We start from the raw sequence: 13,295 nt of genomic DNA, 5'->3' as shown, positions 1-13,295 counted from the left end.
TTGCCCAATTTGTAAGTTGTTTCTTAATTCTAGATATTTATTGTAAGAGTTTCTTATTTAGGGCCTCAGAACCCACATAAAGTTATTTAGGTAAATACCCTTTTTATTTTGATCCATAAGACGAAAACTGTGACGTAAATCAGCCTCATACCCCTCATTGATAGCGAAAAACGAGTTTGGGTACTACATTGGTACAACTCAAAATTTGGGTACTACATTGACCTTACAACAAGAGTTTGGGTACCGTTGTTGAATTTTTTTTTGTGGTCACGTGTAGGACACGTGATTGAGATAACGGAGCCGTAACACAAATTGGGCTCAGACCCTTCGTTGATAACGAATTACAAGTTTGAGTACTACATTGGTACAACTCAGAATTGAGATATTACATTGAGCTTGCCACAATAATTTAGGTGCTGATGGTGAACTTTTTTCTTATATAAACTCCCATGACCAGGCCCCTGTCTTGTCTTGTACTGCTTCTTCTTCTCCTCCTGCTATTTTACTATAAATATAATCTTTGAACTGAAAGCTCATTCCAGCTCTACACTGACACTACTCGTTTACATCTCTATCTTCCTCTCCTCTCTTTCGTCCCTCTTTCCTTTTCCAACTTGGTATTATCTGGTGTTGTCTCTCTTCTTTTATATATATCTATCTTGATTGCTTTCGGGTTCATTCAACCAATTTCACACAGCTATTGTCTAGCTTCATCATTCTGCTTAAGGATAGGAAGAGCCTTCGTCCCCATTGACCCCTGCCATTTGTTTTTCGTAGTCAAGCTGAGATTTTCCGCTTCAAAAGCTTTGCTTTGTGTTTCGAAGGATATTGATATGGACTACTCATCAGCTGCCGCTTATGATACTTCTCTTAATCTTAACACCAGGCCTCTCCGGCTTTTCGATGATTCTCCTCCGGTAGGTTCAAATGATATATACATGTATAGTTCTTAGCTAGTTGTGAGTCGTGTGCCGATCACTTTGCTAGATTTCTGAAATGGGTTTGGTTTGTTTGGTCATTTTCAGATCAAGAAAGAGGTGCACAGCAAGATTTTGATCGACTTTGGGAGTCAGCTTTCAGCAAAAGAAGAGGTGTGTTTCTGTTATTTTGTTAAAGATCCGTTCTTTTATTCTCCCTTAGCTTCTCAATCTTGGTTCTGTGGCTGTCAATCAAAGCTAGCTCACTTTTGGTTAACGATTTGATAAAATGAAATTTGGATGTCTTTCTTTGGTAAAAAATGCGTACTTTAAATAGGGAAAGATGCTAATGAGCAGAGCTTATACATAAAACTGTGGATAGTTCTCCATCATTGTAGTACTTATAGTTCTTTCATCTAGTTTAGAACTTTAGATAATAAAGTTAAAAATTCACTTGTGAATGAAATATAGATGCAGTAAACTTAGTACTAAAGCTTTCTTTTGCTTGATTTACAGAGTGGTGCTTTGATAGAGGAATTGCATAGGGTGAGTTCCGAGAACAAGAAGCTAACTGAAATGTTGACGGTGATGGGTGAGAGCTACAACGGTTTGAGAAGCCAATTGTTGGAGTACATGAGCAAGAACCCAGAAAAAGAACTTAGCCCTACTTCAAAAAAAAGAAAGTCCGAAAGCAGTAACAACAACAATAGTGGTCACAACATCCTCAATGGCATCAACAATGGAAACTCTGAGAGCAGCTCCAGTGATGGAGAATCATGCAAGAAGCCAAGGGAAGAGACCATCAAGGCCAAAATTTATAGGTCTTATGTCAGGACCGAACCATCCGATACAACAAGCTTGGTAAGTTCCATCTCTCATTGTAATGTTCTCTCTCGTTACATATCTATCGCCACTCGCGTTACATTACCGTACTTAGAGATGAACATACATTAACAGTTCAGTTGAGGTGTATGCTGAGCAATTGTATGTATATTTGTATAGGTTGTGAAGGATGGATATCAATGGAGAAAATATGGCCAAAAGGTTACAAGGGACAATCCTTGTCCTAGAGCTTACTTCAAGTGCTCCTTCGCTCCAGCCTGCCCTGTCAAAAAGAAGGTGAGTTTAGTTCAAATCCAAACACGATCAGTCTTACTAAATGTGTTCAAATCCTTGTCGCCTTCTCTTCTTAACTTTAGTTCTTTGTTTTGTATCGATCAGTCTTACTAAAGGTGTTCGTTGTTCTTAATTCTTATCAGGTTCAGAGAAGTGTTGAGGACCAATTAATTCTCGTGGCAACGTATGAAGGTGAACACAACCATGCTCACCCTTCTCAACTTGAGACATCATCAGGCTCAAACCGCGGCATGACCTTAGGATCAGTCCCCTGCTCAACCTCTCTTGGCTCCGGACCAACCATTACTCTTGACATGACAAAAACCAAGTCCAATGGTACTGATACTAAGAGCCCCAAGACAAAAACTGAATCACCAGAAGTTCGAAAGTTCTTGGTGGAACAAATGGCGTCTTCCTTGACTAAAGACCCCAACTTCACAAAGGCACTTGCAGCAGCCATTTCAGGAAGAATTCTTCAGCACAATACTTACTAAAATAGAAGAACTGGTGTAGAGGTCAATTAAGAAATTGATTCTTTTCACTCGTTAGACTATTTTGAAGATTAGGTGTATTTGTAAATACAAACATTGAAAAAGAGGAACCCAAATTTCCGAATTCACTTCACTCAGGTAGCTCATACGGCTAGATTTTCTCCAAACTTGAACTGTATTCTGAAGCTTAAATACAACAGTGCTTGGTTACATATGGATCCATAGGTGTTGATATAGCAGAGAGGTAGTGATGAAAATGTTTGTAATCATTAAACCTGTATTGATTGAGATACCGCAATTCTACAAAACAATCATTCGTATGTATGGAGTGCGATGCAATCATACAACTGATGTTACACATCAATTCCCGTGGTCTAAACAAGTGAACCATTTCGTTTTGCAAATATTGCGCGAGGAAGATGTCCACGTATGTGACTTGTAGCCTAAACTCTCCACTTGCTGCTGCTTGTCTTAATTTATGTCCTACCCAATTTGGCGTTAATATTTGTGGAGGCTGTTCCTAGAGTTGCAAAATAGGAATTGAGTTTTGGACTTTAGAAGGGTTGATAATGTGTGACTAAGACCACACTAGGTCTCAAGTCCTAACAACTATGAAGTCTTTTGGTAATCGAAATCAACGGGGGTGGGTGGTGCTGATTATATTGGTCAATGATAGACAAAGTAGGCTTTCAAAGATATTGTCTTGCCCCGTATCATATGAGTCAAAAGTACGAAAGTATGCGAAGCAGTTTTACCAAACTAAGGATTTCCCTTGATATAAAAAGGAATACTTCCTCCATCGAAAAAACAGTTACCGTAGAACACGCCCTCACGAGCTCGACTTTGCCAAAGTGTTTCCACCTCCCTGTCTGGCGGCGAGCCTCTTCACCGTCATCGGACATGCCTTGGTTGCTTCTGTTGAGGTTGATGAGTGTCTGCATCGATCTTTTCGATGTCGAGTATGTGTTAGAGGCTCTCGCATCGAGGGGGGAAGAGGACCTGGTGGCATTTAGAGATCAGTTTGCCCATCTCTAGTTTGGTTGGCGGCAGGGAATGGTGTGGTGTAGTCGAATTCCGTCTGTAGGGGACAGACTCGTGGTGGTAGGGGATAGATCAGAGGTTATGGCCTAGATCTGGATCATGTTTCTCCGATCCAATCTAGGGAAAGACTAGAATCTTCAGTCATCCTTCACGACACTGAGGAATGATTGTTGGCGGTGGGCTATCAAGATCAAAGGGCTGGCACCGGTGGCGATCCGGCGAGGGTGGCGGTGGTTAGGGCTTGATGGATTTTTTTGGCAACCTGTGGTTTTCGGATTCCTGGGGATGAGGCCTCAATCTAGGTTGGACCCATTCTTTTAGGCCTGACTTAGGTCAATAAAAGTAGCCCATTTAGGGCATTTATGTTTTTATTGTTTTGTTATCTTATGTTATTAGGATTTAAGTTTTTGTTTTCAATAAGAAGATGGAGGCATTGTCCTGGTGTGTGCACTTTTAGTGCCTTGTCTGTTCTAGGTAGGCAGAGAGTTCCTTGTTTTGTTAAATGGCCGTTGCCGCCTAGTGGTACGGTGAACCTAAGTGTCGTCGGATCTTTCTTCTATTGGCAACATAGTGGGAAAGCTAGTTTAGTAGACATTAGGATATGTACTTGCATTACATTTCAACTGATGATTTTTCCATTGTGTCATTCTATTGTTAAAGAAAATGGAGTTGTCGTTAGAGCACACTTTGCTAGTTGGTACCTATTTGAGTATATGGTTGTTGTGGAGATTTCTGATAGTTTTTCAGGTCTTTATAATTAGGGGTTCATGCTCAATGTCCCCCCATGTATTCATCAATTTCATTAATAAAGGCTTAAGGGCAGCCACACCAAGTCCCTTTTTTTTTTTAAACTTAAGTTCCCCAAGTTGATTATGCAAACCATTTGTGCACCATTTGTTACTATATCTCTCTTGGACCGCTAAAGAGTTCAATAGTATAGCCTAATAAGAGATTGACAATGAGAGAGTGGCTTCGAGCTCCTCAGAGTTCTCTCATTTTTTAAAACCTAGGTGAGACTAGATGGTGGCGACTTACACTTTGGCAAGGCGGTGATTGTGGTTAGGTTGTGTATGATGACAATGGCGGGAAGGTTCTTGATGTTGATTGTCTTGCAGCGAGACTTTGACCTAATGGTTTTCCAGCCATGTTAGTTTTTGGATTTCGGCGACAACGCGGCCTTGCTTGGCATTAATCGTGCATAGGGAAGCACATGCGTTGGGTTTCAATGGCATCCGAGACTTGGTTGTGGGCCTGTGGAAGATCCAGTCCTTCATCAGGGGCTGATGCCAACTGTGCGGAAGAGGCGGATGCTCTTTCTGGGCTGGGTTTGGATTTGACACTTTTGGTTTGATTTCATCGAGCTTAGCCTTGGACAAGCAGATGACCGAAAGTCAGAGGTGTTTCCATCGGAGGAAGTTGCAATTCTAGTCGCTGAGTAGTTGTGTTGTACTATTGGGAGGTACATTTTGGGTCTTATTGGGCTGGGTTAGAATGCGGGCTTCTGGGCCTGGGCCTTCATTAAGCTTTGGTAGGCATGAAGCTAGTCCTTTTTGGACCTATGCTTTTGTTGTAGTTGCTTATGGAACATACTTTTTAGATTAAAATTTACAAGTTCAAGGCTTTATGGACTAAATAGACGACCAATTAAAAGTACACTAACTAAACACACTTTTTTCCTAAAAAGAAACTCTCCATATATATTTAATGAAATGTTTCACACATCTGTAATGTTAGTAAGCACATGACCCTTTTTTAAAGGAAAATGGATCAAATTCATTTGCGACAGCGCCATAACGACCACAAAGGTCAAGCAATAGAGTGACAAGTCACTTTAAGTTACTTAGGCCAACTTAAACCCTAGGGGCCATAAATAGTTATCGAGCTAAATTTTGGCCCCTGAAAATCATCTTTGGAATGAATAGTATGGGATATAATTATGGTCATCTCCAAAGCATAGAGCTATATTGTTATTTTAATAATATTGTATAATATATTTCAGTTGTAATTTTAAATGAAATTGATTTTAAACCATAAACTGTGCCCCACGAAGCAAATAGTCCAGGGCCATATTTTGCACAGCCAACCCTTGGCACTATGACCCCTCTAATTTTATTTAGTTTGGCATGACCCTTACTATTGGAGATGGAAAATGCCAATTTGAGGGTCTATATACACCTCTTGGTCAGGGTTGGGGTTAGCCTTAACTACAAAAGCAAATAATAGCGCACAATGCTTATTTAACAAACTAAAGATCTAAAAAGTATCTGAAACAAGTTGATAGAATTGGAAACCAAATGCAAGAACAGCAAAATAGAACTCCATAAACCCTAGAATTATCAAAGTCCCCAACTTGAGCTTATGTCAACAATTGGGTACTCTACATTGGATGCTTCCAAATTAGAGCATGGGTGGTAACATCGTGCAAGGCCCAAATGAAGTATGTAGAGAGAGAAACAACCCAACCTAACTAGGCCTTAACGGAAAGCTCAATAGGCTAGCCCATTGCCCAAGCCTAACATTCTCCACCCAGACCCGTCGTAAGGACCGACTGAGAGAGTTCGCCAACCAATCCCTTCATTGCACAAGTTTTGGTGGACGAACCTACCCTTCTACCATAGCAATGAACAAGACCTAGATCACAATGTCGCCTCCTGAAGGGCCCGGTACAACTGTAAGCACATCGATCTAGCTTCGAACACACTTATCAACGATCTAGAGTAAGAAAATCGTCGCGGCAGTCCACACTCACCACCACTGAACATCATTGCCTCGTCGACCCCCAAATTGTCACTCACCAAAGAGTAGGACGGACACCGCCTCTATTCGGCCAAACTCTTGGATTCAGATCAATAAAGACGATATGAGAGTTCCCCACTTCCCTAGCCTCGAAACCACGATCCAGTGCCTACTAGAGCAGGAGCGCCGCCGCCCTAGTAGACCACAAGCATCGCGTTGCCAAAGCAAGCAGACTACTCCCTCCATAAACCCTAGGAGGGATTTGACTTTTGCTTCGAGAAGGACGGAGCGCTAAAAAAATTGATTAAGTACGTGATATTAGAAAGCACATGCCCTTATATATATTATATGTTCCAATCTAATCCAACATCTCAGTTCACCACGTTGTACATCGAAATTAACATAATATAAAAATATGAGAATAAACTGGAAACACGAAGTTGAGATACCAAGAGACTTCAAAATCTCGAATCACTGCTACATGTCACAACAATATGGGTCCCAATTGATGTTACTCCCTGTTTGAAAGGTACTATTGTTGACTGAAACCACCAGTACACAAAGACACATCAATGACGTTTGAAAAACGTCATCAAGTCTTCCACGGCGTTTTTCGACGCCATGGTCAAATGTCATTGAAAGTGACACTGTGCTTTGTAAATCAGTTTGACGGCGTTTGTTACAAACGCCATGGATTTCACAGCATTTCAAAACGCTATAGATTTCATGGCGTTTTGTAACGCCATGAAACTTAATTTCCATGGCGTTTCTGAAGTGTCATTGATTTCATGGCGTTACAAACGCCATGAAATTTTGTTTCAATTAAAAAAAAAATATTGATCATGATTTTCTAATTTAATACATAAAATCTATTATCTGTGGGTATGGTAAAAATTGTAATACATCCCCATGACAAATCTTTAACAAATGAAGATTATGCTCAATCTGCAACACTTTCATCTATGTAAGGTTTATTGTTTCTCTACAGTACACATCTAGGTATATGTAAGCTTAGAGAAACAAAAAGAAAAAATTAATTTTAATTTATCCCCATAAATTTTATACCCAAAATCAGTTTACCCCGTAAACTTTTATTTTAATCAGTTCACCCCATATACTTTCAAATGACATCAAAGAAGAACAAAATTCAGATGTTTATATGAATTATATCGATAATTATGCTACGAAACATAATTTTAAAGCTCTAGTGTTGTTGTAAAATTATTAGGAATTTTGTTTTGGTCTTGCATATATGATTTGAAGCATTATTTTAATAGTTTTTATCGGATTTTAAATAAGAAAATCTGAATTTTGTATTTCTTTGATGTTATTTGAAAGTATTGGGGGTGAACTGATTAAAATAAAAATTTAAGGAGTGAACTGATTTTGGGTGTTAAATTTAGAGGAATTAACTGAAATTAATTCAAAAATAAATACAACAGACTATGCTTTTGGCTAGCTAAACCTTAATGGCACAGTATGTCCAAACCGGCGGTGATTATCAACTGCTGCCTTGGTGGAGATTAGCAATTCCTATATATGAAACAATGAACGATTAAAATATGTCAATGTTTCTAGTTGCAGCTCTCAAAGAGACCATATGCATTTACAAACTTGGCACATCTATGATGATTACGGGGCAAGTACACTCTGCCCCCATCAAGAAATGACTGATCTCAACAGTAAAGATGGTCTGTAATGGTGATGAGTAAGAAGACTGACCTTGGCTTTCGTCTGCAGCTTCTCAGCAAACAACATTTGCTTGAGTGAATAGTCCTTGCTATTACCAAGAGCTGCCTCCATGGCCTTTTCACATTGCTATTATCGATGGTCATTGCTCCGAGGCAGCAATGAGCTCAAGCAGCTACTTTCCATAGTAGAGAGAATTCTTTTTTCTTTTTCGTTGCTAAACTAATGTCCTAGAAAGCAAGATCCAATTAAACTCATACATGTAAATCCATTAGGCTCTTAACTAGGGCATACCTATGCAGCTTAACTCATCAACGAATGTGTGATCCTTTTAGGACCGGTGTTATCTACAAAAGGATTGATTGCCGTCAACGCATAACCATGAATTTCATCATAAACCATTCGCTGCACAGGGTCACGTACTGAGCACCTGCACTTAAAGCTTTAATTCTAGTGAAATCTCAAAAGAACAAAGCAAAATCCAAACAATTTAACCGCTTCCAGCCCAAAGCATTAAGCTTTGTAGGGAAACCCACCTCATAGACCTCATTGATGAACATACAGAAATTCGTTGTCTCCGGATCATCACCACTCAAGTCAGGATGACAAGCCTTCATACAATGGTACTAAGCTTTCTTAATCTGTGTTGGGGTGGTATCTGGCAGCTATATAATACCACGCACAAACCCAACCAACAATCAGACATTTTATACAAATCTAACCATACAAAATTCACAAATACACATGCATCACTGACTTTGTTGATTGCAATGAATCTTTAAATTCTAATATGTAATTGCTAAACCCTAAACTTACAGTGCATACAATTAAGTATAACCATGACATAAGCTTAAATCTAATGTAATGATGTGACTAAATCAAAAAAGTGCACAATTAAGCCTTAGAGTATGAAGTCTGCATACCTGTGTACAACCAAGATCAAATATGTTCCCAGAGCTCTTTAATTTCTTTTCTTTAAAATCAGGTTATGGGTTCATCATTCACATCTTTGTACATATTTGCTATTTTTAAATTCTTTTTTCTCCTTAAGAGCTTCAATATTTATTCCTACTAGAACAATGACATCTTACAATGCTAAAATAAACATACATGAGAGATGTACATATTGATAATGTATTACATATAGACTGGGATTTAATAAGACAAGACATCAAAAGACATTAGGGAGCTCTGCAATCTCCTGCTCCCGTTTTGCAAATGTAACTATGAATGCAGCTTCCTTTTTCTTTGCTTTCTCCAAGTGTGGAGAAGAAAATAAAGATTAACAAAATCTGGAGATTACTAAAGAGTAAAGACTAATATAAGGAACAATGAACACAAATGTTGGCATAGGTTTATGCCCGCCATAATCATCACAACTATCAGCGTACCAAGGCTAATAAATAGCCCAGTCTCGCAATACCAGCAGTCAGCCAGCCGCACCAGATGCGCAATGGGCCGCTCTGCGGCCCAAACCAATTACGGACGCGCTCTCACGCGCATCCAAAAGAAGACTCTAGATAACACTTTAATTAGACTTTGTCCCACACCAGAAGATGAGTAAATGATCTACCTCAACTCAACAATAAAATGTCAAACCCTTGACCTCATAAGGTAAGTGCACTTAACTACCCACTGTTACTCTGCATAAATTGTTACCGACCTAATTTGAGCATCAGAGAGTTGAAGACCACGCCACTGTGGTCTCCACTTTGATGACTCGTTCTACTTGTGACAGGAAAAAGATAAGGAGCATCAACAAAGAGTGTAGCGTATAGCATCAACATAATTCACTACGTTAACATTGGCGCCGTCTGTGGGAAACGCGACGAAAAGTTCACGTAAAACACATGCATCATTTAGCAAAGTAACTGCACTTCGACATGAGCACTCTCAATCCTACCCCCCCCCCCATTTCGGCAGTCGGTCATGTAGAAGACGTAACGGACCTCAGTCTCAACCACCCCCTACCCTCCGCCAATGACCCTATCATCCTCACCCCTACACCCGGAACGGTTGCCAGCACTAGAGACTCCTATTCCGGCGATCGCCGCAAGAATGGCAAACATGGCCAAAGACCTAGTCGAGTGCCAGCAGCGCGAAGCACTTGAATGCGAGAAGGCCGCGGCTTTGCAAGCCGAGCTTGACTGGATGCGAGCGCATCTTGAACGGGCCAAAAGCAGTCATCAACACGGTGAATCGCAACGCGAATGCAGCGCGCCAACGAAAGGACGGGAACAGGTTAACCTGAGCATCAACTTAACCCCCTCCGAACTCGCCAGGAAGCGGCCACCATCACCACGGCGTATCCACAACCGTTAAGAGGGAAACACGAGTGTAACCTCCCGCTCAAGACCCCACACAACTGGCCACGGCACGGATCCCACACTGGCTCTGATATTGCAGCGGCTAACCGCAATAGAGCAGCAAGACGCCAATCCGCGATGCCAACCAGTGTTCACAGCCAGGCCATGCCCCTTCACTACGCGAACAATGAATACCTTACGCCCTTCACAATCCAAAAGTCCAAAAATTACGCCATACATGGGCGAGGGTGATCCATTCCGGCACATTGATAACTTCAAAAAGTTACTACCAACAGAGAATTTGACGACGCCACACTCTGCCACCTGTTTAGCGAAACACTAGACGGGGATGCTATGAATTGGTTCTTCGAACAACCGGCGAATTCCATGGATTCTTTCGCACAGTTGACAACGGCGTTCCTCAATCGGTTCATCCTCATGGCTGGAGCAGCACACACAATTGACGGTCTATTTCAAGTAAAGCAAGAAAGCAGGGAAATGTTGGGTGTCTTTGTGATGCGATGGCAGACCGCTGCATCCAAATGCCGGAACCTGAACAAAACACTCGCCTTAGCAACATTCAAGGAAGGACTGTGGTCGGAAAACTTCCTGTTCCATATCAACGTGGACCCTCGAATGCACGACGCCACCTACGATGACATCATGACTGAGGCGGTGCGGTACGCTCAGGCATAATATGTCACATACGGGGAAAAGCGAACTCCAGTACCATCAGACAAAAGCACTGCGCCACAGTTATCTGTACTTACAAGCACAATCCCCTTACAACGCGAGCTCTTCCCTGGCACAGAAAACCGCGGCAAAGGAATGAAAAGAGAGTGACATCAGTCAAACCGCCATGACAAGCGCAACCACGATCGGCACAAAGGCCGAGATAAGAATAGGAGACTCGGCAGCGAATGTCGCGACAACAGAGATCCTCGTCAGGTTAACGCGATGGGTCGCCGCGGTAACCACACACCACCAAGGCCACTACGCCTTCAAACAAAAGTGGAAACTGGTAAGTGGTGCAGGTTTCATGAAAATGGAAGCCACAACCCGAATGATTGCAGAACCCTCCGCACACTGAGAGCCAACGGCGACACAGGGTTCGAACAGCGCAACCAAGGGCGCAACAGAACGTGGTTGCCGTATCAAAGTAAATGAGGGCGGAGCCCCAATGACAAACATGTCCAACCATGCAAAAAAGCGCTTCAGCCGCAGCAACCACCCAAGGCAAGTGTACGCTATCATATGGGGAAACGTGAAGAGACAGAAGGAAGGATGGAAGCAGATCACCTTCACTGAAGAGGAGGAAATTGGCATTTCCTTACCCAATGACGACGCCTTCCTTATTAACGCAGTCTTGGGTGGACAGTGGGACGTAAGGAAGATGATGATCGATACGGGATCCGCAGTCAACGTCCTATTCAATGGATGCTACGAGAAGATAGAGCGTAGTGGCAAGAAGTTAGTGCAGGACCACGAACCGCTGATCAGCTTCTCTGGTGACGTAACCCAACCTCTAGACTCAGAATACATAACGGTATGCATTAAGACTGCACCATGCACAGTCTGCTTCGAAGGTGAGTTCATCGTAGTTAACGCCTACAGTTCTTACAAAGGGATCATCGGTCGGCCTACCCTCAACCGGATGCGAGCCTTCATCGTCGGATACATGATGCTAATCAAATTCCGAACTCCAAATGGGACAGGACAGGTCCGGGGTACACAGTCCGTGGCAAAATATTGCCAACACGTGCAGTTAGGCGCACGCGCAACCGACACGAAATCTTGGCGGTACATGCTGCAACAAACTTGACCGACAAGGTCGTCGACGTGCGAGACGATGAAGTACCAAAAAGTAAGAACAAGCAAAAGGCTACGCCTTACGAAGTCAAAACTTCGGTGAATCCCGAATCTTCCTTGAAAAGCAGCATACCGTTCCCGCACTATCCTAAACGAAAGATCAAGGTCAGCACAACTCTTAGCCCCACAGTGGAGAGTGACCTAACAAGTTTCTTGGGAGAAAACATGGAAGTCTTTGCATGATCCTACGAGGATATGCCCGGCATTTCGCCTGACATCATCATGCACGAACTACAAATCAAACCTTTCGCATATTCGGTTAAACAAAAGCGTCGTAGCTTCGACGACGAGAAAAGCATGGCAATACGCCAGGAGGTCGACAAATTGAAAGGCATGAAGTTCAGTAGGGAAGTCCAGTATCCTGAGTGGATCTCAAACTGCATCATGGTCCGTAAAGCCAATGGCAAATGGCGGATGTGTGTGGATTACAAGAACGTAAATAAGGCTTGCCCTAAAGATAGTTTTCCTCTAACAAGAATCGACCAATCAATCCACGTAACAGCAGATCAGGAAGCTACAACTTTCATTACTAACAGAGGCGTTTACTGTTATAATGTCATGCCATTCGGGTTAAAAAAATGCAGGGGCTACGTATGTGCGTTGCGTCACGCAAATGTTTGACAAAAACATCGGCCGCGAGATTGAGGTGTACGTGGATGACATGTTGGCCAAGAGCGTTAAGGCCGAGGACCACGTAGCCAACCTCCGAACCATCTTCAACGTGCTTAAAAAAATACAAGATGCGGTTGAACCCAGAAAAATGTTTTTTCGGCGTGACAACAAGTAAATTCTTGGGCTACATCGTTAGTCAACGTGGCATAGAGGCAAACCTGGAAAAGGTACAGGCCATTCTGGACATGGCGCAGCTAGTATCGAAGAAGGATGTGGAAGCCCTACAAGGCAGACTCGTGGCGTTATCTCGATCCATCTCAAGGCTGACCGACAAATGTGAACCATTCTTCAAACTATTAAAACGCTTCAAGAGCAAGCTGGTCGAATGGACACCTGACTGTCAAGAAGCCTTTCAGGGGTTAAAACACTACCTAGCCATTGTACTATTATTGTCAACCCCGCAGCCAGGAGAACCACTGTATCTTTACCTTGCAGTATCTACAACCGCAGTTAGAAAT

At 42.2% G+C, this 13,295-nt stretch overlaps 1 protein-coding gene across 1 annotated transcript; it reads left to right on the top strand.

The window, feature by feature from the left end:
• The first annotated feature begins 593 nt into the window (after window positions 1-593).
• On the top strand, window positions 594-2,746 carry LOC126799339 (probable WRKY transcription factor 40). Its single transcript, XM_050526524.1, has 5 exons — window positions 594-917; window positions 1,026-1,091; window positions 1,434-1,778; window positions 1,920-2,036; window positions 2,177-2,746. The coding sequence occupies exons 1-5, from the start codon at window positions 834-836 to the stop codon at window positions 2,525-2,527; spliced, it is 963 nt and encodes a 320-aa protein (XP_050382481.1). The 5' UTR covers window positions 594-833; the 3' UTR covers window positions 2,528-2,746.
• The last annotated feature ends 10,549 nt before the right edge of the window (window positions 2,747-13,295 follow it).

The sequence above is a fragment of the Argentina anserina genome, chromosome 6, assembly GCF_933775445.1.
Source record: "Argentina anserina chromosome 6, drPotAnse1.1, whole genome shotgun sequence".
Classification (NCBI taxonomy): domain Eukaryota; kingdom Viridiplantae; phylum Streptophyta; class Magnoliopsida; order Rosales; family Rosaceae; genus Argentina; species Argentina anserina.
Note: the sequence above shows the minus strand (reverse complement) of the source record. Positions and strands in the feature narration are given on the sequence as shown.